The sequence below is a fragment of the Myxine glutinosa genome, chromosome 10, assembly GCF_964187855.1.
Source record: "Myxine glutinosa chromosome 10, kmMyxGlut1.1, whole genome shotgun sequence".
Lineage (NCBI taxonomy): Eukaryota > Metazoa > Chordata > Myxini > Myxiniformes > Myxinidae > Myxine > Myxine glutinosa.
Window position 1 is genome coordinate 42539595 of NC_136270.1, and position 25175 is coordinate 42564769.

Genomic DNA, 25175 nt, shown 5'->3' on the forward strand with positions numbered 1-25175 from the left:
CACGAACCCTGCTCCTTGCTTCACAAACCCTGCTCCCTACATCAAGCTTTCAAACCCTGTCCCCACTCAACCCCATCACAACTCCTCAACCACCCCCCAACGAAGGTCGAACAGGACCGAAACAGCAACATCATGCCATGGCCCATCACGGTCACCCGTCCAACTCACAATCCCACGAGATGTGCGGTAACCCCGTAGCATTGCAACTCTCAAGTAACCATGAGCAGGCTATTTGCACCAATAAACGACTCAAAACCAATTAACCTCTTCCAGATTCATATACACACATCGTTAAAAGTTAATAATGATGAATGTTTTCTTTCACATTGTTGCGATATTCCTGGAAGTTGGCGGACAAAGGCATGGGTTTTATGGTCCCCAATCGAGTCGTTTAAGACAAAATAGTTGGATATAATAGCAAGGACCTGCGTAACCTCAGTGGTAAAAGGCCTGCTTGAGAGGATACCACATAGTTATTTGGGCAGTGTATAGACAACAGACCGCTACCTCAATGTAACCATTGACACCTATCTTCACAAGGCCCGTGACGCCTTCTCAAATTATTGGGAAAATCTTCTCGAAAGTAGGGAGCAGGGTTCTCAAATTTGAGAATAATCAAATCAAATTATCAGCTCAAATTATTTTCACTGTCACATTGGTCGTTTTACAGTTAAGGGAAAACGTTTCGGGTGCGTATGACAATTAAGAATATGAAGAATCTTTGGCATCGCATAGCAGCGACCATATTATTTTTCAGGGTGAAATTGTGGGTGAAATTTGGTGAATTGTCCAACAACGGGTGGGATGGAATGTTAGACGGACAAACAATCGTATTATTGTATCGATGGGACAGCCAATTTGATGTGCACCACCAAGGACATCTTGTATTTTATTGCAATGCAATTCCTGTAAAGCATCAGGATGACAAATTATAATCTGGCTGGGAATCCATCACAGATTAGATGGCTCGAAGGTGAGTGTGCTACCTGAGCCAGCATCGGCGATTAGACATGTATCATCTGATGTACGGAGTGTCGCAGAATTCACTACGGAACATTAAAATTAAGATTGCAATTAATGTTATCAAAAACAAAAAGTTAATATGATTGGTTAAATAATTGATGTCATAACTCGACAGTCATGCGATTGGTCAACTCCACCACCGAAGGAAGATGTAGGTTGTTTTCACCCCTGCCTTTGTCTGTTTGTCTGTGAGTAGGATATCTCAAAAGGTTGTGGATAGATTTGGATGACATTTGGTGGACATGTTGGGAATGTTACAAAGACGAATTGATTAGATTTTGGTGAAGATCTGAATTCGGTTCCAGATACAATAATTTTTTTTGGACATATACAATAATAATTGGCAAAACATATTCATCCTGGAACGGCACTCGGTAGAACGCATACCTCCACCAGGCTGAACAGTTTACGTTTTGTATCCCACTGATAGGTCGGATCTGGATCCAGACCCAAACCAAAATCCAACTGGCTTGTTCTGGTCACCTACCTAACTCATCCACTAAGTTTCTCACCAATCTGTCGACCACTTTGAGATATCTTTTTTTTTTTTTTTTTTTTTTTTTGGCCCTCTCCCAATGGTGAAGAATCACTTTAAAAATTTTTTTATTTGTATTACTATACATATATACATACTATACATATATTATACACATACTATACATAAAAAATACTATACATACATACATACATACTTACATACATACTTACATACATACATATATATATATATATATATATATATATATATATATATATATATATGTATGTATATTGTTGTGAATATGAGAATGTGTTTTTTTTTTATTTTGTGGTGGTGGTAAAATGTTGTAAAAGGTTGTTGTAAAAGGTTGTTGTAAAAGGTTGTTGTAAAATATCACCCCTCCTCCCTCCGTTGTGGTTGTATAAAGGTCAAAGGGCGTTCCCGTAGTTAGTCCATAGAAAAACATACATGTAGGTCACGATATATCTTTTCTTTTGATAGTTATCTCTTATTCTGTGTTTTAGGATAAGGCTGTGTCTTCCATTAATTGAAAGTACTCCATTGCACCAGTGAAAGAGAATAGACCCCCTTTCCTTCCCATCCCCAAAAGCCTCGATTGCCCATATTACCTCCCCTCCGATCCAATTGCCGCCATTGGCCACGAGGCAGGGTTGGGGAAGAAAGGCGTGTCTCCACCTCGTCATAGAGGGGGAGGAGTGAACCAGCCCCGCTCGACCAACCATGAGCCAGGGGTTTGGCTACAGAGGGCGGAGGAAGAGCGGTGGGGGAGGTTCGCAAAGGTTGAGGGGCGGGGGCCTATATAACCCAAGGCAGGGGTGTGGCAACGAGAGATGAGTTGGTCTGAGTCGGTTGCCAGAGGAGGGTCAGTGGTTGCGGTGGTGAGGAGTGAGAGAAAAGAAGAAAGAGTGAGGGTTTGGACCAGACAGGCAGACGGGAGATGAGCCTTTACCGAGAGACGAGAGGGAGTCCAAGGAGTTGAGTCCAACCAAGAAGTCCAGAGTTGAACTGCAGCTCGAGCCACCGCAACTGCATTTGCTGCAGCTGGAGCCACCGAAACAGCAGCCACAGCAGCGTGAGGCCTGGACGGCAGTTTGGAGCACGGCCGCGGAGGAGCGGCGGCTGCCCAACGAGTCAATCGTGCTGAAGGACCAGTGGACCTCCCTATCCCGCCAGCCATCCATCTCCCGCCAGTCCTATCATCAATTCCCCGCGTGAGTCAGTGTTCTGTTTGTGCTGTCCTGGGTTAGTTAAGTCTGTAGATAAGCTAAATTTGCACTGTGTCATCTGCGTCTTGTACTTGTAAATAAACTGAATTGCTTTTTGTTGCTTGTGTGTAAATAGTAAATAAATTCAGTAGTAATATTTCAAACCTTTTGTCTTTCGTCTTGGCCTTCTTTTTCCTCTTTGCATTCGTCGCCTTTGTCTTTTCCCCATTGGGCAGCTACGGTGCGATACGGCCAAAGTCTGGGTGAATCGGGTGAGTTTGTTAGGTCGCGGTCTTACACCACCGCTCGGTCTATAACATCTAACCGCGATCTATAACAATTGGTAGTCAGGAGATGGGATTCGAACCTGGGACTAAATTTATTTAGCCCAAATTTTGGACACCAATTGTGTTAGTACTATAACAATTGGTGTCGAGGAGTGAGACCGGACCCGGAGCGCGTTTACGCGCTCGAAATTATAAAGCCGAAATTTGTTTGTTGTATAAAAATCCGAATTTTGAAATCGCGCTATGGCTGTTCAAGGCGACGGGATGCCGGTGGGAGAGATAGACGGGGTAGAATCGACCCAGGACCTCGGGGAAATGTATGTGGAGGAAAGGGTGGAGGAGAGTAAAGAAGGTGTGGTTGAGGGTGTATCAGGTGCACAAGATGGCGTCCTCGCGCACATGGTTGTTGCGGCACCAAATTTAGCCACGCCCATGGTCGCGGTAGCCGAACCCGAGATGCCAATGAATTGGAACCTGTTTATGAAACAGATGATGGCCTTTATGGTAAAAACAGACGATAATTTCAAAGGGATGGAAAACAGGATGGGAAACCAAATGGGGGTAATGGGGAACCGGATGGATGCTCAGGGTGAGCGATTGGAGGACCAAATGGGGGTAATGGGGAACCGGATGGATGCTCAGGGTGAGCGATTGGAGGGCCAAATGAGGGGTACCGGTGAGGGATTAGAAAAGAAATTTGAGGGGTTAGACAACGGGATAAAATAATAATAATAATAATAATAATAATGCATTTATTTTATATAGCGCTTTTCAGGAAGCCCAAAGACGCTTTGACAGAGTGCAAAACATAACGCATAGCAAAACATAAAGACAATTGCAAAAAAAGAAGAATCAATAGGGAAATATTCAAAGCACAAAGGAGGGAGAAGGAGAGGAGATAGTCAGGGGTTAGATGCTGTGGGTTAAATGTTGAATGCAGTGTTGAACAGGTGGGTCTTGAGTGATGTTTTGAATGTGGTGAGTGAGGAGGAGTCTCTGATGGTGTGAGGTAGCGAGTTCCAGAGGGTGGGAGCAGCGATGGAGAAGGCCCTGTCCCCCCAGGATCTAAATTTGGTCCGGATGGGGGGGGTCAGGAGGTTGGTACCAGCAGAGCGGAGGTTGCGGGTGGGAGTGTGTCTGGAGAGGAGGTCAGCCAGGTAGGATGGGGCCAGGTTATGGAGGGCTTTGTAGGTCAAGAGGAGGATTTTGTACTGGATTCTCTGGGAGATGGGGAGCCAGTGAAGCTTGTAAAGGACGGGGGTGATGTGGTCACGGGTCCGGGAATGGGTGAGTAGACGGGCAGCGGAGTTCTGAATGTATTGGAGTTTATTGGTGATTGTTGAGGGTGAACCATAAAGGAGGCTATTGCAGTAGTCCAGACGGGAAGTGATGAAGGCGTGGATGAGGGTTTCTGCAGCCACAGAGGAGAGGGATGGACGGAGACGGGCGATGTTTTTCAGGTGGAAGAAGGCTGTCTTTGTGATCTGTTTAGTGTATTTGTCGAAGGAGAGGGTTTGGTCAAAGATGATGCCAAGATTCCGGATGTGAGGGGAGGTGGACACTGGGAAACCGTCGATGTTGAGGGCAAAGTTATGGGTGGACTTGGTGAGCGTTTTTGGGCCAATGATGATTATTTCAGATTTATCACAGTTAAGTTTGAGGAAGTTGATTTGAAGCTGGGTTAACCCAGCTGGGTTAACGTCGCTAAATAAAAGAAGTAAAGAATGGGTTAACGGGGGTAGAAAACAGAATGGCCGCTCAAGAGAATCAAATAGAGGGAGTGAAAAATGGGTTAGAGGGGTTAGAAAATAGGATGGAGGACAAATTGCGGGAAATAGGGGAACAATCCGCCCGGGAAATCGAACAGATGGGGAACCAGATGGAGGAAATACGACGAGGGGTGAGTGAGGAGGTCTCGGGGCTGCGCGAGGAGGTAAAGCGAGGCGAAAAGCGTATAGAGAAAGAGGTGAGAAATAATACGGCAAAGTTACAGGGGGGAATAGAAGATCTGACGGAGGAGGTGGAGCAGCTGACAGAGGGACAAACTAAGTTAGTGGAGCAGGTTCAAAAGAACACTGCGGTACTAGGAGGGTTAAAGGCGACACAAAAAGAAATTAAAAACGAATTAATAGCGACGCAGAGGCAATGTCAGATGGTACGGGAGGAACTGACAATGAGGGTGGAAGAGGTGACAGAAGCAATGGAGACGAAGGACCGGGAGGTAAGGACGCACGTAGAAACGGTCACGGTAGCCTTAGAGGACGAACTTGAGGAGACGCACCGGGAAATAAAAGAGGTTAAACAAAAATTAGAGGAAGTGGGAGAAGAGGTGAGTGAAATTAAGAAGGGACGGACAGAAACTAAGAGAGAAATCCGGGAGGAGGTGATGGAATGTGTACAAGGTCTGTGTTCAAATCATGATGCGGTGCTCACTAACCAAATAAAAAGTTTGCAGGTGGCAGAGAAGGTGCGACGAGGTACGGAGGTGAGTGGCAATGTACATGATGTGAGGGGAGATTCAGTCGGCTTGGGGATTGGTTTGGATCCGGGTGTTCGTGAAAGGCCGTTGGTGAGGTGTGTGACAGGACAGGTGTGCGAAAAAAGGGGTGTGCGAGAATGTCCGACCATGGGGTGTGTGAGGAAAAAGTGCACGCCGAGGAGTGAGTGTGCCGTCAAGAGTGAATTGGTCGAAGCGCGTGTGCGAGGGAGCACAGGGAAGCGCGGTGTGGTGGGTGTTACGGAGGAAGTAACGAAAAAGTGTGCGCGGGAGGACGCGCGAGAAAGGTGTGTAACGGACGGGTGCATGGGGAAAGCGCATGCTGTCAAGAGTAAGGGTGAGTGCGCGACTGAGAGTGGAGGTGAGAGTAGTGAGAGTGAAACGGAGCGTGAGCTGGTTGTGACAGGTGGGCGAGGATGTACACCTGGGATGGAAGGATGCACACCTGGAATGGTAGAGCGTGTGTGGGAAGGCACATTTGAGTTGGTAGTGAGGCACGTGGTTGGGTGTGCGGGTGAGAGCACACCTGTGATCGTCACAAAGGAGGTGACCGAGAAAGGGGCGCGAAGCGGTGTATTGGTGAGGTGTGCGAGCAACGAATGTGTGCCAAAGTGTTCGGTGGTCAGGTGTGTGACCAAGTCGGTGAGCGGAGTGAGTGTACCGAGGTGTGAAAGAAAAGGTACGAGGAGAATGGGAACGGCTGCATGTATGAGCAAGAAAGAGGTAGCGTATGCATGTAAGCCTGCAGGTGAAGCGTCGACGGTAACCGGGTTAAAGGTTAGGTCGACTTTTAGCCGGATCGGGCCCTCGGTGCGTGCCGGGCTTCGCGTGCCGCGAGAACCAGCGGAGATCCGAGCCACGGCGGGTTCGAAAGGACCGCCGTGCGCGATCCACGCTGGGCCTCGCGTGGAGCGGCCGCGTCCGGGCTCCACAAGGCGGAGCGGGCAGCTCGATAGGAAGGGTCGTCATGGCGACCACTTTCTATTGAGACGTGCCGGCAGGTCGAGATCGGGACATTGGATGGCTCCACGCCGAAGTGGTGCATGGGATCTCGGCCCGGGTAAGCCTCCGTCCCTGCCCCGAATGCGGGACGTATCCAGCCGCTGGCACAAAACGACCCGCGTTCATTGCTCGGCTGTACGAAGCCGGGCTGTAGATGTGAATTGGCGCACCGAGAGGATGTAATAAGTAGACGGGTGATGGTGATAGTGATAGTGATTTAAAACGAAATTTAGAAAAGTGAATGGAATTGGCAGTAAATGGAAAATTTTTGAATTGTTGGATTTGGACGAACAAAATTGATAGTGAGAGATGCCCCGCTGTGGTGGGATGGCAACTCTGTCATCCCTCACAAGGTGGGGGCAAAGGAGCACTAGCTTAGGGGGTGTATGGCAGTGGAAAACTAGCCCGGGTGGGTTAGGATATGGTGTGTAGGGATCTAGCGAAGATTGACATTAGGTGACGTTAAGTTTAGTTAGTGACTGATACCTGTAGTGGGGACGCAGGTAGATTAGTATGGATGATAATGACGTGGGAGCGCAATAGTTTAAAGGGACGACTGGGAAGCGCAAGTTTCAGAGGGGAGAAGTTAGCTGAGATGATGCCGTGTGTGTGAGGATTGAACAGGTGAGAATGGAACAGGTGTGATTGCACAGGTGTGCAACTGAACAGGTGTGTGGAGCAGTGTATGAGTGAGTGATGGTGATGTGTGTTGCGTTGACCAACTGGTCCAGAAAGAGGAGGAGGGTGCAGGTGGCACCAGGTGAGATTGCACAGGTGTGCAACGACAGGTGAATGAAAGACAGGTGCATGGAATAAATGGTATGGAGTATTGGAATGGATGGTCGTGGAGTGAGTATGGTGGAAATTGTGGAGTGGAGTGGATGGTGCGAAGGTGTGAATGGGGGAAGAGTGGACCCCCATCACGGATACCCGGGGCGGGTAGTGTAAGTGTTAGGTAGAGGGTACAGGTAAATTGTGGTTTGGATATTGGCATCTGTGGGGCGGGTGAAAGAATGGTCTGTGGATGGGTGCATTAGTGTTGTGGAAATGGCTGGGCGTGTAGCCTGTTAGTGTGTGTAGTTGTTTGAGCACTCCACCACTGTGAGGATGTCGGCCAGGTGAGGCCGCAGGTGGGCTCTGGGAGCCGGTAGTAGTTGTTGTGGATGGGGCCCGAGGATCCGGAGGACGGACCCGGGTAGCCCAGTGCCAGAGGGCACCATGGGGTGACAGAGCCAGGAGAGGGGCTGCCCCCAGTTAGATAGGTTAGGGTGAGGAGCTAGGTAAGCTCGGGTGGCAACTACAGTGGTGGAGGTGTGCAGGTGGGTAGACCTGTTGGGAGAGCTACACGTCGCGGCCCAGAAATTGTGCGAGGGCACCGGGAGATGAATCGGGGGAGTGAGACCCCAAATTGAAAAGCACCACAGTTTGGCCAATGGGAATTGGTTTTCAGAACCCATAGTGTAAGTTGGCCAATGGATTGGCAGGGAAAGACCCCGGGTAGTGTAAAGTGTGTTAAAGTCATTTAGAGGATAGTTAGGATGAAGGATCTCCTCGCACCATCTGCATCCACTCACCTGAGGTGACAGGTACTCCACACCATGCCATGTTTTGATTATTTTTTATGATGCAAATGTTTGGATTGTGCGACGCATCATGACGTGGGTGTGACATTGTGCGTAATTCCATCTCTCCCTCCTTATGAGGATTGATGATGAATTGGTGATGGCAAATTTTGAAGTAGGGGGATTGTGGAGATGAATTTGGTATAGGGGAAATATGGGGAAGACGTGACAGTAGTGACGAATTGGTAATGCGTAGATTTTGTACATATGGGGTAAGGGCAAGGGTAGGCTAGGTAACAGGGGGGTGACGTACGGTAGGGACGAGCTTTCTCACTTCGCCCTCCGTACGCATTTCGCCTTGCATTGCCTTTTTGATGTGTACCCTTGAGACCTTACCCCTCGCTCATCTGTCTTGTCCCCCCTTTTTGTCTCCCACATGAGGACCTGAGCGCCGTTGGGCGCCGAGGGGAGCGTGTGTGGGTCGGCCATTGTGCGCCCGAAATTCCCAGAACCAGCTGTCTGCATCGATGCACCACATTATGGACCACATGTCAGTGGCCGAGCACCACTTATGGACCCCATGGGTTGGGGCAAGGCCCCTCTGCTGGAACCGGCCATGAGGGCCCGAAATCTTGCTGGCGGACCTTGGCCACAGGGCACCGATGCCCCACAGGTGAACCACACTAGTCGGCCCTGTGGGCCATAAATAAACGAAAATAAAAAGGACACCTTGGGCACACTTTATTACAAATAGGCCGCCAGTAAGCAAAGCAAAATGGAAATGACAACAACTGGAAGAAATAATAATAACCAGCAGAGGGAGCCGAAGAGCAAGAGACACCTGCAGGGTTGGGTTTGTTGGTTTTATTTTATTCATTGAACAATGGTGACTGCACCGATTGGTGCTTGGGTGTGTATTGGTGCGTTTTTGGGTGCTTTAATGGTGCATTGATGCAGAGCAGACTGTCCTCCCCCCAGAAAGAACAATTACAGGTCCTGGGTTAGTTTTGTAAATAAAAATAGCGTCAATTGTAAATAATGCTTCCCACCGTCAGTGTGTAGTTTGAAGACCATTCCGCAATTCGGTTAACTGTGGGCGTAAGTCTGTTAGGCAGGGTGCAATGGAGCAGCGGGACACATTTATTTATGTTTTAAAACTGTCGCACTCAGGGTCAGGCTAAAAGTAGAGGGAACTACACCTACATGCCACACTAAGGTAAAAGTAATAGGCCCGGGACGTGCCTAAGGGGAGGAGGGTGCAGTGTTGTGAATATGAGAATGTGTTTTTTTTTTTTTTTTGTGGTGGTGGTAAAATGTTGTAAAAGGTTGTTGTAAAAGGTTGTTGTAAAATATCACCCCTCCTCCCTCCGTTGTGGTTGTATAAAGGTCAAAGGGCGTTCCCGTAGTTAGTCCATAGAAAAACATACATGTAGGTCACGATATATCTTTTCTTTTGATAGTTATCTCTTATTCTGTGTTTTAGGATAAGGCTGTGTCTTCCATTAATTGAAAGTACTCCATTGCACCAGTGAAAGAGAATAGACCCCCTTTCCTTCCCATCCCCAAAAGCCTCGATTGCCCATATTACCTCCCCTCCGATCCAATTGCCGCCATTGGCCACGAGGCAGGGTTGGGGAAGAAAGGCGTGTCTCCACCTCGTCATAGAGGGGGAGGAGTGAACCAGCCCCGCTCGACCAACCATGAGCCAGGGGTTTGGCTACAGAGGGCGGAGGAAGAGCGGTGGGGGAGGTTCGCAAAGGTTGAGGGGCGGGGGCCTATATAACCCAAGGCAGGGGTGTGGCAACGAGAGATGAGTTGGTCTGAGTCGGTTGCCAGAGGAGGGTCAGTGGTTGCGGTGGTGAGGAGTGAGAGAAAAGAAGAAAGAGTGAGGGTTTGGACCAGACAGGCAGACGGGAGATGAGCCTTTACCGAGAGACGAGAGGGAGTCCAAGGAGTTGAGTCCAACCAAGAAGTCCAGAGTTGAACTGCAGCTCGAGCCACCGCAACTGCATTTGCTGCAGCTGGAGCCACCGAAACAGCAGCCACAGCAGCGTGAGGCCTGGACGGCAGTTTGGAGCACGGCCGCGGAGGAGCGGCGGCTGCCCAACGAGTCAATCGTGCTGAAGGACCAGTGGACCTCCCTATCCCGCCAGCCATCCATCTCCCGCCAGTCCTATCATCAATTCCCCGCGTGAGTCAGTGTTCTGTTTGTGCTGTCCTGGGTTAGTTAAGTCTGTAGATAAGCTAAATTTGCACTGTGTCATCTGCGTCTTGTACTTGTAAATAAACTGAATTGCTTTTTGTTGCTTGTGTGTAAATAGTAAATAAATTCAGTAGTAATATTTCAAACCTTTTGTCTTTCGTCTTGGCCTTCTTTTTCCTCTTTGCATTCGTCGCCTTTGTCTTTTCCCCATTGGGCAGCTACGGTGCGATACGGCCAAAGTCTGGGTGAATCGGGTGAGTTTGTTAGGTCGCGGTCTTACACCACCGCTCGGTCTATAACATCTAACCGCGATCTATAACAATATATATATATATATATATATATATATATATATAATATACAAAAAAAAAATATATATATATATATATATACAAAAATTATACACAATTTTTTAAAAGTGATTCTTCACCATTGAGAGAGAGGGCCAAAAACGATATATAGCACGATATCTCAAAGTGGTGGACAGATTGGTGAGAAACTTAGTGGATGAGTTAGGTAGGTGACCAGAACAAGCCAATTGGATTTTGGTTTGGGTCTGGATCCAGATCCGACCTATTAGTGGGATACAAAACGTAAACTGTTCAGCCTGGTGGAGGTATGCGCTCTACCGAGTGCCGTTCCAGGATGAATATGTTTTGCCATGATTGATTATTCTGAAGAATTATTACATATCCGCCCACTTCTCCCTTCCCCAAAATATCTTTAACTCGTATGGTAAAATATCCTTCCTCCCTTGTGCCCCAGCTGATGATATGGGCTTGGGAAAGACTCTAACTATGATTGCCTTGCTCTTAAGCAAGAGAGCATGCGCCCGACAAGAAGAGCCGTCCGCTAAACACGGTAAGAGTTTGAAAACTCGTCTGTTTTAAAACCTTTTGTGTTTGATTTTATCTCATTTTTTCCTTTTTTATTATGATTAATACTCTGGTTCAGTAATTTAACCTTCTAAGTTTTGCTGCTTTAAATTCTTCATTGCTTTTGGTAATAGATGATGGTTGATAATACTTTTTTTTAATGGATCTAACTATGGTTGAGCTTTGTGGGCAATGTTTTTATTTCATGGTTTGGGATGCTTAAAGTGCCAACAACAACACCTTTGTGGCCAAAGTCAAGGCTCGTTCGAGTTAGAACAGAAAGAACAGTGGAAACATACGAGCAGCAGGGCAGAGGGGCACAACAGGACTCTGGGAAGAAGAATGAAGTGAGGGGAAGAATGAGAGAAAAGGTGATGGGGAGGACAATACAGGAGATTAACAAGTTCTGACACAGCCAGAAGTATGCTGAAAGGGGGGGAACGGAAAACAGCAGATGAAACGTCAATGGAACAAAAAACGGAGATATGGGTGGAAGGAGAGGTGGGTGAAGAAAAACAATAACCTGGAAGGGAATGAGTAGGCCTGGGCAAGGACAACGAGGGTAGAAAATATCAATATATATGTGGTGGGATGGGGGTTGGCTGGGGTGAGCTGATGAGGAGGTGAACAATCATCTCGAAGATCTGGAGGATAGAATGCAACCGAGGGGCAGGCTGGAAAGGGCAAGAGGGTGCAATACCAAAAAGGAGGCAGTACACGATAGAGGCCACGGACTTGTCTGTGATGCTGGAGTAGCAATCCCAGAAATTCAGCTTGATTGGGGGGATTCCCGTTATTTGAGTGTCTTGGTTTCCATGGTATCAAAATATGAAAGATGAGGCAGCGTTGCCAGGCCAAAGGGAGAGTAGTACTCAATCAAACTGTGGATTGAAGTATTTAACATTGTTATTCGTTTGGATTTACCAAGGAAAGAATTTGCACAATCGAGAATCCCCAGTCTGGCTTTGCAGGAAACCTGCTGATATGTGGTCTGCATTAGAGGCTGATAGTGAGGCCCAAAATTTGACGAACTCAACTTTTTCAAGATGGTTGTTAAGTACGACATGGTTGTGGAATCTCGTATATTGGACTGTTTGCTAGTTGTTCCTTTCAGAGACGACGTGAGTTCCAGGGTTGAAAATTGTCGTTTAAGTGTTGGACCAGCTCCTCATTCTGTCCAGGTCCGCAGAGAGGGAAGAGGCTGCTGTCTGCATATCTGAAGGATGAGAAATCAAACGGAAGAGCCTGCTGTCTGCCTATCTGAAGGATGATAAATTAAACGGAAGAGTCTGCTGTCTGCCTTTCTGAAGGATGAGAAATTAAACTGAAGAGCCTGCTGTCTGCCTATCTGAAGGATGATAAATTATACGGAAGAGCCTGCTGTCTGCCTTTCTGAAGGATGAGAAATTAAACTGAAGAGCCTGCTGTCTGCCTATCTGAAGGATGATAAATTATACGGAAGAGGCTGCTGTCTGCCTATCTGAAGGATGATAAATTATACGGAAGAGTCTGCTGTCTGCCTATCTGAAGGATGATAAATTAAACGGGACAGGCTGCTGTCTGCCTATCTGAAGGATGATAAATTATACGGAAGAGGCTGCTGTCTGCCTATCTGAAGGATGATAAATTAAACGGAAGAGTCTGCTGTCTGCCTATCTGAAGGATGATAAATTATACGGAAGAGGCTGCTGTCTGCCTATCTGAAGGATGATAAATTAAACGGAAGAGTCTGCTGTCTGCCTATCTGAAGGATGATAAATTAAACGGGACAGGCTGCTGTCTGCCTATCTGAAGGATGATAAATTAAACGGAAGAGGCTGCTGTCTGCCTATCTGAAGGATGATAAATTATACGGAACAGGCTGCTGTCTGCCTATCTGAAGGATGAGAAATTATACGGAACAGCCTGCTGTCTGCCTATCTGAAGGATGAGAAATTATACGGAAGAGGCTGCTGTCTGCCTATCTGAAGGATGATAAATTATACGGAAGAGGCTGCTGTCTGCCTATCTGAAGGATGATAAATTAAACGGAAGAGGCTGCTGTCTGCCTATCTGAAGGATGATAAATTAAACGGAAGAGGCTGCTGTCTGCCTATCTGAAGGATGATAAATTAAACGGAAGAGGCTGCTGTCTGCCTATCTGAAGGATGATAAATTATACGGAAGAGCCTGCTGTCTGCCTATCTGAAGGATGATAAATTAAACGGAAGAGGCTGCTGTCTGCCTATCTGAAGGATGATAAATTATACGGAAGAGGCTGCTGTCTGCCTATCTGAAGGATGATAAATTAAACGGAAGAGGCTGCTGTCTGCCTATCTGAAGGATGATAAATTAAACGGAAGAGGCTGCTGTCTGCCTATCTGAAGGATGATAAATTATACGGAACAGGCTGCTGTCTGCCTATCTGAAGGATGATAAATTAAACGGAAGAGGCTGCTGTCTGCCTATCTGAAGGATGATAAATTATACGGAAGAGCCTGCTGTCTGCCTATCTGAAGGATGATAAATTAAACGGAAGAGGCTGCTGTCTGCCTATCTGAAGGATGATAAATTAAACGGAAGAGGCTGCTGTCTGCCTATCTGAAGGATGATAAATTATACGGAACAGGCTGCTGTCTGCCTATCTGAAGGATGAGAAATTATACGGAACAGCCTGCTGTCTGCCTATCTGAAGGATGAGAAATTAAACGGAAGAGCCTGCTGTCTGCCTATCTGAAGGATGATAAATTAAACGGAAGAGCCTGCTGTCTGCCTATCTGAAGGATGATAAATTATACGGAAGAGGCTGCTGTCTGCCTATCTGAAGGATGATAAATTATACGGAAGAGGCTGCTGTCTGCCTATCTGAAGGATGATAAATTAAACGGAAGAGGCTGCTGTCTGCCTATCTGAAGGATGATAAATTAAACGGAAGAGCCTGCTGTCTGCCTATCTGAAGGATGATAAATTAAACGGAAGAGCCTGCTGTCTGCCTATCTGAAGGATGATAAATTAAACGGAAGAGGCTGCTGTCTGCCTATCTGAAGGATGAGAAATTAAACGGAAGAGCCTGCTGTCTGCCTATCTGAAGGATGATAAATTAAACGGAAGAGCCTGCTGTCTGCCTATCTGAAGGATGAGAAATTATACGGAAGAGGCTGCTGTCTGCCTATCTGAAGGATGATAAATTATACGGAAGAGGCTGCTGTCTGCCTATCTGAAGGATGAGAAATCAAACGGAAGAGCCTGCTGTCTGCCTATCTGAAGGATGAGAAATTATATGGAAGAGGCTGCTGTCTGCCTATCTGAAGGATGATAAATCAAATGGAAGAGCCTGCTGTCTGCCTATCTGAAGGATGATAAATTAAACGGAAGAGCCTGCTGTCTGCCTATCTGAAGGATGAGAAATTATATGGAAGAGGCTGCTGTCTGCCTATCTGAAGGATGAGAAATTATACGGAAGAGCCTGCTGTCTGCCTATCTGAAGGATGATAAATTATACGGAAGAGCCTGCTGTCTGCCTATCTGAAGGATGATAAATTATACGGAAGAGCCTGCTGTCTGCCTATCTGAAGGATGATAAATTATACGGAAGAGCCTGCTGTCTGCCTATCTGAAGGATGATAAATTATACGGAAGAGCCTGCTGTCTGCCTATCTGAAGGATGATAAATTATACGGAAGAGGCTGCTGTCTGCCTTTCTGAAGGATGAGAAATTATACGGAAGAGGCTGCTGTCTGCCTATCTGAAGGATGATAAATTAAACGGAAGAGCCTGCTGTCTGCCTATCTGAAGGATGAGAAATTAAACGGAAGAGCCTGCTGTCTGCCTATCTGAAGGATGAGAAATTATACGGAAGAGGCTGCTGTCTGCCTATCTGAAGGATGAGAAATTATACGGAAGAGGCTGCTGTCTGCCTATCTGAAGGATGAGAAATTAAACAGAAGAGGCTGCTGTCTGCCTATCTGAAGGATGAGAAATTGTACGGAAGAGTCTGCTGTCTGCCTATCTGAAGGATGAGAAATTAAACGGAAGAGTCTGCTGTCTGCCTATCTGAAGGATGAGAAATTTTACGGAAGAGGTCAGCTCTGCGAAACGTTTTTGGTTTTTTTTCCTTTATTGCATACTAACAGGGGTACCTGGTGTTGCCCAGTGCTGTTCTAATCCTATGGGCATTTTGAAGAAATCAAATTTTGGGGTTTTGTTCTATGTTTTTTTTGGGGGGGGAGGGGGGGGGGAGAGGGTTGGCCGCTAAAACACTTCCCTGCACCCACTACAAGGATTGGGATCGGGGATCATTGAATATTGATAAAAGAGTAGATCATTTAATATTATCACATACCTACAAAGACTTGGCAGGATGGAGCGATTTAAATTTTTGCCTTTAACACTCCCCAGCACTCACTCACAAGTTTGAAGATCCGTTAATCCACCTGTGGAAAATGGCCAGACACACAGACACACATATGCGGCTCTCTTCCAGGACAGATTGTTTCGATACATTTTTCAGGACATATCTGACCAGGCTTTTTTTTCTTTTTTCTTTTTTTTTTTAAACCTTTCTCACTTTGACTAGTTTTCCCACAAGAAGTTCATGATCTGTCCCACAGTTTACACCTGGCAGAGTGTTGGCAGATTGCACAGAACATCTCCATGTTCTATTGATTAGAATGTAGTCAATGTGATTTATATGTCGCCCATTAGGTGAAGTCCATGTGTACAGTCTATGCTTGGGTTGTACGAACCACGTGTTTGTAATTACGAGCTTATTCTCCAGACCGAACTTCAGCATTCGCTCCCCTAGCTCATTTTGGATACCAAATCCGTGCTTTCCTGAAATACCTGGTGCTCCTGCTTCTCCAACATTTGCATTCCAGGCTCCCATAATAATTAAAACATCTCCTTTTGGCACGTATTCGACCAGTTCCTGCAACTTCCCATACAACTTCTTCCACATTTTAAAAATCTGCTGCAGAAGTGTGAGCGATACCTGAATCAGGTGTTCACTTGATGTCCTTTCAACCTCACTGATGTTAATCTATCATTAACTGCGTTGTATCCCTGTATTTACTCTGCCATCTTATTTAAAATCACTGGTACTCCATTAATTTATAGGTTTCGTGATAAAAAGAGGACTTTAGAATTGCCAGATTGAAACTGCCACAAAACCAGTCCATATACACTACATGACCAAAAGTATGTGGACACCTGAACATCGAACATCTCGTTCCAAAATCATGGGCATTAATATGGAGTTGGTCCCCCCCTTTGCTGCAATAACAGCCTCCACTCTTCTGGGAAGGCTTTCCACTGGATGTTGGAACATTGCTGCGGGGACTTGCTTCTATTCAGCCACAAGAGCATTAGTGAGGTCGGGCACTGATGTTGGGCGATTAGGCCTGGCTCGCAGTCGGCATTCCAATTCATCCCAAAGGTGTCCGATGGGGTTGAGGTCAGGGCTCTGTGCAGGCCAATAAAGTTCTTCCACACAGATCTCGACAAACCATTTCTGTATGGACCTTGCTTTGTGCATGGGGGCATTGTCATGCTGAAACAGGAAAGGGCCTTCCCCAAACTGTTGCCACAAAGTTGGAAGCACACAATTGTCTAGAATGTCATTGTATGCTGTAGCGTTAAGATTTCCCTTTAAGATTAAGTTATTAGCGTTAATATTAAGAAACACTGGAACTAAGGGGCCTAGCCTGAACCATGAAAAACAGCCCCAGACCATTATTCCTCCTGCACCAAACTTTATAGTTGGCACTATGCATTCGGGCAGGTAGCATTCTCCTGGCATCTGCCAAACCCAGATTCGTCCGTCGGACTGCCAGATGGTGAAGTGTGATTCCATCACTCCAGAGAACACGTTTCCACTGCTCCAGAGTCCAATGGCGGCGAGCTCTACACCACTACAGCCGACGCTTGGCATTGCACATGGTGATCTTAGGCTTGTGTGCGGCTGCTCGGCCATGGAAACCAATTTTATGAAGCTCCCGATGAGCAGTTGTGCTGACGTTGCTTCCATAGGCAGATTGGAACCTGGTAGTGAGTGTTGCAACCGAGGACAGACGATTTTTCCACGCTACGCATTTCAGCACTCGGCGGTCCTGTTCTGTGAGCTTGTGTGGCCTATACTACTACTTCGCAGCTGAGCTGTTGTTGCTCCTAGCCGTTTCCACTTCACAATAACAGCACTTAGTTGACCGGGGCAGCTCTAGCAGGGCAGAAATTTGATGAACTGACTCGTTGGAAAGGTGGCATCCTATGACAGTGCCACGTTGAAAGTCACTGAGCTCTTCAGTACGGCCCTACTGCCAATGTTTGTCTGTGGAGATTGCATGGCTGTGTGCTTGATCATATGCACCTGTCAGCAATGGGTGTCACTGAAACGGCCGAATCCACTAATTAGAAGGGGTGTCCACATACTTTTGGTCATGTAGTATATGTTCACTTATCCACAAAATTTCAGTTCTTGCCCTCCATCTCTCTTTACTACATCAAACTTTCCCTGGTTCATTGCCTTTACATTCCATGTTCCAATTTTGGGAATGTTTGAGGAGTTCGACTTTCAATTCTGGCAGCCTCAGAGGCTGCATTTCCTTGCGGGTTTGATCCATTCTAATTATATTGGCCAGTCCTACTCATCAAAGCACTTTGTCATCCCCAGTAGTCATTTGGGTGCTTTGAAACTTATGGGGGGAGGGAGCTCTTCATCCAGCACCATAGCTTTATCTCTTTCATTTCTGATCATGAATGCGTTATTGGCATGTATGGAAGTGGTTTGCCATTGCCTTCTTCCTGGCAGTGTCTATACTAGATGGTTAATCCTATCCATTGTTCTCTACAAGAGAATCCTCTGCCTAGCGTGAAGGCCATGCAACCATTACTGGCAATATGTGCCAGCTGCCTGCATGGCCATTCACCACCTGCTCCCATTGCTTCACGTAACCCTGATCGTGAGGCTACAATGGGTTAGTTAACTTTGCCCAAGTATGGATGGCCAATGGGTTAATTAATGCAAAGACCAGCTCCTAAGGATTGCTGCCTTTACCCCATTTAATCCTTAGTCTTTGGTTTCAGAACCTGAACCGCAAGGCAGTATCAGATTTTGCTTCAGTTTCCTTCTCGATGAGTTGCCTACCAAGGCTAATGAGCCCCACTTGCCTGAACAACTGGTGTAATGCACCAGTGATTTGCCTTTCACAAGTACACCCGTTCGTGAGAACAAGGCCGGAGCGAGGCTAGACTGTCAGCGGCAGCTTCAATACATCATTTTGTACACATTTGATGTGGCGGCCATTTCTTTCCACATCATATCTCCATATGGAATACTACTGTTCTCCATGATGTATACCGTATTCCCTTCCACAGATGTTAGATCATATTTTTCCCGGTTGTAAGTACAACCAATATAAAGATTTTTCCTCCACCTTTCGGTGATTTTGGTAGCTTGGGCACAGAGTAGCATTTCTAATGATTGAAGAAACTGCATGTCCATGTTTTCATGGTAACCACAGGCTCTGGCAGACATCCTGCAATCTAGATAACCTGTTAAAACACAACCACTTTGTTTCTCAAACTCTTATCTCGCAATCGCATGATTTTCTTTGAGCCATTTGATTCTATTTTTAATCTTGCAGAATCTTCTGAATTGGTGGGAGGGACCTTGGTGGTTTGTCCAGCTTCACTGCTCCATCATTGGCATAAGGAGATAGAAAGACGCACGAGGCCCCATCTAATGACCGTTGTCCTCTATCACGGCCCACAGCGCACTAAGGACGCCAAGCGGTGCAGTTCAGCCGGGCTTTCATACTTTACTGTACGCTTAATGATGAAGCAAATAGTTTGATGATCATTTTGAATCTGCCTCCACTCCCAGGTTGACAAAGTCTGATGTTGTTCTCACGACGTACAAGATTGTGGCATTAGAAGCTCACGGGGAAGATTGTGAGGTAAATCCATCACGATTCAACCACCGTTTACAAATTCCTCAGTATCGCAGCTTTAATTTGATTACCAAAGAGTTTATTTACTAAAACTTATCAATTCACGATCAAATCATGACTTATGTTTATCCATCTATGTTATTGCAGTCTTTGTGTATGAAATTATTAATATTTGTTTTATAAAATCTGAATTGAGCTGCAGCCTTTTCTACGTTGATGATCATGTCCTCATCATTTTTGATGCCTTATAATAAGGTTACCAAGGAACAATGTAATTTTTTTTCCCTTGGCCATTTCAAGAACACAGAAAAGACTCCTAGTTCCTTGGTGTGTGTCCGTTGGACACGTTTGGTTTTGGACGAGGCTCATTGCATCAAGAACCCAAAGGCACAGGCAACCATGGCAATCTGCAGGCTACGTGCTGATGCTCGTTGGGCGGTCACTGGCACACCGGTTCAAAACAACCTGATGGATCTCTACTCTATCTTCAGGTGAGATGATCTCTGACTGTTCTGCTTATCCTTCTTCTTCTGTGGGGCAACGTACATCATTGAAACTTGTTTTCTGGGGTTGATGTCCCGGTTCCTCCAAGTCCAGGTTTCTCCGCTGTGCCCCATTTGATGACCTTCAAGTTTGGAAAAGCAAAGTGGATAGTGGGACTCCAAAGGCTCGAGAGCGACTCGGAATATTGGTTCGCAGCCTCTTGCTACACAGGACAAAGGATCATTTGGTTTGTCTCTGCCTGGATGTACACTTTCTCACTGATGCTATGACCATTTGTCACTCCCCATTGAATGTTGCGTCCCCAAATGTAGCATAAGAGCCGGAGCAAAGGTTAACCAGTTTTCAATTTTGAGTTTTTTATGCCTCCGCCCCCAAAGGTGGCCGGAGGCATTATGTTTTCGGGTTGTCCTTGCGTCCGTCTGTCCGTACGGGCTAAACCTCGTTTTTCTCAACAACCACATGCTAAATTGAGACGAAACTTTCAGGGTAGGAGTGACACCAATGCAGAATGTTTTTATGATGATGTGGTGTTTCTTCATTTGCTTTGCAGGTTAACCTTCCTGGCCGCCATGTGCACACACATGCTCTTTGCCTCTCTGTGGAAGAACACGATGTTTACAGCACGCTTTTCATGCAATTAAAGTAAGGTGGACAGGGATTGTTTTCTCGTATGTCTGTTTGTCTGTGAGCAGGACGTCTCAAAATGTTATGAACAGATTCGAGCGACACTTGGTGGACATGTCGGTGCGTGACAAGGAATAAATGGTTTGATTTTGGAGAAGATCCTGATCCGGATACTAGTATTTTTTTCAGTGATTCTTCAACATTGAGGGATAGGGCCAAAAATTATATGTAGCACAATATCTCAGTTGTGGATGGATTTGGACGAACTTGGTGGATGAGTTGGGTTGGGTAGGTGACAATAACAAGCGGAGTAGATCTTGAGTTATTGTTGTTAGCTCGTTTACGGCAGAGTCGAGAAGAGCTGTTGATAAAGCCATAACGATGTTATTCAGTCAGTACATCCTTCCTTCCATCTATTAGTCAGTTGGTCCATTTACATTTTTTTCGTTTTTTCCCCGACTCCAACGAGGTGACTTTGAAATTCAGCATGATGATGCATGACACGGATATGGAAAAAACTGATGGAGCCCTTTGTGTCAATATTTCAATACAGGTGGTGAGATATAGATAATTAACTCAAAATCGAATCCATGTTTGCATGTCCATCACATATCGTGAGATTCCGTCATCTTGCGAGATGTTTTGTTGTTTAATTTGAACCTCTTCATATTAACCTCTTTGTTTAACCTTTGAATTACCCTTGCCAGAGGAGAGGTTATTGCAACCTGTAGACGCTAATCACCTAATCCAGCCGACTACAACTGTCCTCCATCCGGAGACGAGTGTCTGCCCCACTTGAGACTTTTCATTATTATTATTATTATTATTATTATTATTTGTGTGTGTATATGGAGCAAATACATTTTCAAAATCGAAATTATACTTCCTGCTATTGATATGCCTTCCAATTTTATTTGTTTATTTTATCCTTTATCATTTTTGTTCGACAATATCTTGACATAGAAAAGCAGGAAACAGAGCGAAAAAATCTGACGTTAAGGCAACAGGTGAATGGAATAGTTGAGGAAATGAACAAAGAGGAAAAAAAAATTTTTTTTTTTTTTTGTTTTTTTTGTATACTGAATCGAGTCTCGTGAAAGAGCTGACATTTACTTCACAAACAAATCAACCAGACAAACAAAATATATAAAAAGAGGGAGCGGAGGACAAGATGGGGAGAGAAGGGGAAGCACACAAACACAACATTTGAGAGTAGGGAGATGTGTGGAAGGGAGAGGGCTTGGGGGGAGGAGGCGTGGGAAGGGGGGGGGTGGCGGGGGGAAGGGAGAAGTATAAAACACAAGGACACCAAGGACTTCCAGGACAGAAGTTGGTATTTCAAAAAAGTGGAATTGGGGTGAAATTAGCGGGGGTAGAAAAGATCAACGTTTTGGATGGGGGAAGATAAGAGATGGTGGTGAACAGCTGTTTTAAAGACCTGGAGGGTGGAGTGGGATTGAAGAGAGTGAGGGAGTTCGTTCCAGAGGCGGGAGAAAAGAGGAATGAAGGAGTGAAGGTGAGCAGAGAGTCTTGATCTTGGCAGTTTAACCATAAGAGGGTTGCAGGCAGATCTTGTGCGACCTGTAGGAATATTTGCGGGACAGAGCCCAGAGAGAGCTGGGGGGGGGGGGGGGGCAAGGCCAGAGAGGAGTCGGTAGAAGATGGAAAGACCACCAACCTGCCTGTGAGTGAGAGGCCCTTGGAGTTAGCTTCATCGCGGGAGATTCCAATGATTCTGAATGCTTTGGTTTCAACAGCGTGAAGACGAGCTAGGTGTGAGGCAGGAGCACCAGCCCTGAGGGGAGAGCATTGAGCTGCGGATGAAAGCCTTGTATGTGGTGAGGAGCTCAGGTGTGCCAAGGAAGGACTTCGCACGACGGAGGATGCCCAGTCGGCGACTGGCTTTGGAGGCCAGATTTGAAATGTGGTTTTCCCAGAAAAGATCATGGCAGATAGTGAGACCCAAAAGCTTGAGTGACAGAACTTTTTGGAGAGGATTATTCAGAAAGTGGATGGGAGGGTTGTCCAGTCGGTCTTTTCGGAGAGACATCGTAAGAGTGTGAGATTTGTCAGGATTGAAAGACATGTTCCACTTGTTTGCCCAGTCTGTGATTTTGTCCAGGTCTGCAGAGAGTGAGGAGGCTGCAGACTGCCGATCTGAGGGATGAAGAATGGAGCGACAGAGAGTAGTCATCAGCAAAGAGATAGAGAGGATTTTCAAGAGAGTCAGAGAGATCATTGATGAAGACCAGAAAAAGCACAGGGTCCAGAACACTGCCTTGGGGAACTCCAGCCTGAACAGGAAGAGGAGATGAGAGAAACCCATTCAGGGCCACATGTTGACTACGACTAGAGAGGAAGTCCGCCAGCCATGCGTGGAGATTTCCATGGATACCAAAAGAGGAGAGTTTGGTGAGCAGAGCGGGGTGCCAGACCGTATCGAAGGCACGTGATATGTCAAGGGAGACTGCTCTAATTTCCTGTTTGGCATTGAGGACCTCCATCCATTGTTGAGAAAGCAGAAGCAGCATGTCCAGAGTAGAGTGACCAGGTCTGAAACCAAATTGATGATCAGAGATCAAGCCATTGGAGAAGAGGAAAGATTTCATATCTGAAGCAATGATGGATTCCATGACTTTGCTGATAATTGGGAGAAGGCTGATTAGTCTGTAGTTGCTGGGATCTTTTTTGCACCTTTTTTGTGCAAAGCGGTGATGTTGGCAGATTTCCAAGCAGATGGAAGATGACCTTGAGCAAAAGAGAGGGTGAAGAGAACAGAGAGAGGGAGTGAAAGAGCGGAAGAATAGGATTTTAGGACCCGTGGGCTGATGCCGTCAGGTCCAGTTGCAGAATCAGTCGAGGGTTGACAGAAACTTTTCCACCTTGTCAGGAGGAAAGGACACATAGTCCAGGAGCAGCTGGGTACGACTGGGTACGGTGGGTACAGAGAGGGATGGGTTTGGGACACAAGATTTAGAGGCAAACACAGAGTTGAGGCATTCAGCTTTTTCACGTGCGGAGTCAGCTGTGTGGCCATTTGAGGTGAGGGAGGGGATGGAGGGGGAACAAACACCAGAAACAGATTTGACCAGATGCCACCAGGATTTGGAAGAGGGAGACAGATAAGAGTTCGGTCCTGAGAACGGAGAGATATTGTTTCCTGGCTCTCCTGAGGGTGGACACACACTTGTTTCGGGCTTTGTGAAAGGAAATGAGATTTCCTTGCGTTAGATTTGCTTTCCAGGAGACGAAAGCAAGTTGTTTCTGGGCAATAGCCTCACCACAAGATTCCGTGTACCATGGACGGGAGGAAGGGTATGACAACTGAAGACGAGATGGGATAAATCTGTGCATGAGAGAGAGCAATTTACTTTGACATTAACTCATCCTGGGAATTCTTCCAGAGGCGGTAGAGATGGGAGACCAGTCCAGATGATTGATGGCTGCTTGAAAACCGTGCCAGTTGGCCTGAGTGAAATGCCAGACGCGTCGACACTGAGGAGGCTCTCTGAGAATGGTCAGAGAGATGTCCACTTTAACAAGCACATGATCAGAAGAGCCGTTTGGAGCAGAAGAAGCGCAGCAGACATTTGCAGGGAAGTTAGTCATAACTCATAACCAAGGCCAGAAGAGAAGATGCTCTGTCGAGTTGAGAGTTGAGGAGAGTTGAGGAGAGTTGAGAGTTGGAACGAAGGAAATACAGTAACCTGCGCAGCAGAGGGTTGGGTTAGGTAGGGTTAATGCAGTAGAGAAGAATGCAGTATGGGATGTGGGGTTGTATTAAATGTTGGTCTACTGCCAACTTGAAGCCAATGGGAGGGTAAGGTAGGATTGAAATGTCTCTGGAAGGTGGTTCCACAAATGGGAGAAAAGAGGAACAAAGTAGTGCAGGTGTGTGGTAACCCTGGATTTGGGAGTTAAACTAGGAGAGGATAAGTGGAAGAAAGTGTCGATCTTGGAAGGACTGGGGAAGGTGAGGGGAGTGAATAAGCAGAGAGAGCCGGTCCAGAGGATACTCCCACCCGGTCCAGAGGAGAGGTGTTAAAATGCAGAGGCCACAAACATGTCTGCATTGTGAGAACACCTGACCTTGTTCTGTGTCATTGCAGGAGAATCAAATGATATTGAGCTATAATCCAGGAATGGCAAATATGATGTGGAAGTGTCGTCCCATATGGCAGAGACGTACCCCATTGTAGTACAGACCAACGTCTTTTGTTGTTTGTGATTATGTTTTTATCAAGGAGCGACTTCGAACGGTGGAAGTTGCCCAGTCTGTGGCTAGCTTTGGAGGTCGACTTTGCTTTATCTTTCAGCTGCTCCTCATAGATTAGTCAAGCTAGGCCCATAATCAATTTGCTTTATGCATTTCCTTCTGTCTGGCAGGTATATCCCTCCTAAGATGTGATGACCAAAACTGAACATGATATTGTAGATGAGGCCCTCACTAAATTCCCATACAGTGTTTAAACTACCTCTTTTGATTTATAATTTATCCCCTTGCTGTGAATACAACCTAAAACCTTGTTAGCTTTACCTGTTAGCTACCTGACACTGTGCTGTCTGCTTACCCCCGCATCTATTACCACCCCAGGCCCCTCTCCTTTGTCACAAGCTCCAAGATTGCCCCTCACGTCATGCAATCTCTATTTTCATTGTCATTACCCATCCCAGAATCACTCCAGTCAAACTAGCAGGTGTATAATTCCCCTATTCTTCTCCGGATATTGTAAATATCGGCAGTTACATTCAATATCGGCGATACTTTTATCCACCGGTACCCCTAAGATATTTTTGCGATTACGTAACTGAAAGGCCTGGTTACCTAAAACTGATGTGAAAACATTCTCAATGCAGAATAAACTAGTGTTCAAAGAACACTCTACCCCGTGCAGCGTCCAGGTTTATACCTGTACTTCATTTTAAATAAAATAATGATTTCAAAGATCGTTTCAATTTTTTTTTT

General features: G+C 46.1%; 1 protein-coding gene across 3 annotated transcripts in view; it reads left to right on the forward strand.

Annotated features, from left to right (window-relative positions):
* Positions 1-25175, forward strand: part of TTF2 (transcription termination factor 2) — a 107162-nt gene that overhangs the window by 48862 nt on the left and 33125 nt on the right. For all 3 annotated transcript variants that reach the window (XM_078785592.1, XM_078785591.1, XM_068127539.2), the window contains 6 exons: positions 11047-11142; positions 18776-18923; positions 19015-19087; positions 19382-19572; positions 19679-19811; positions 20136-20227. In XM_078785592.1, the coding sequence (XP_078641718.1) occupies positions 11047-11142; positions 18776-18923; positions 19015-19087; positions 19382-19572; positions 19679-19811; positions 20136-20227 (733 nt within the window). The remainder of the gene's footprint in view (positions 1-11046; positions 11143-18775; positions 18924-19014; positions 19088-19381; positions 19573-19678; positions 19812-20135; positions 20228-25175) is intronic.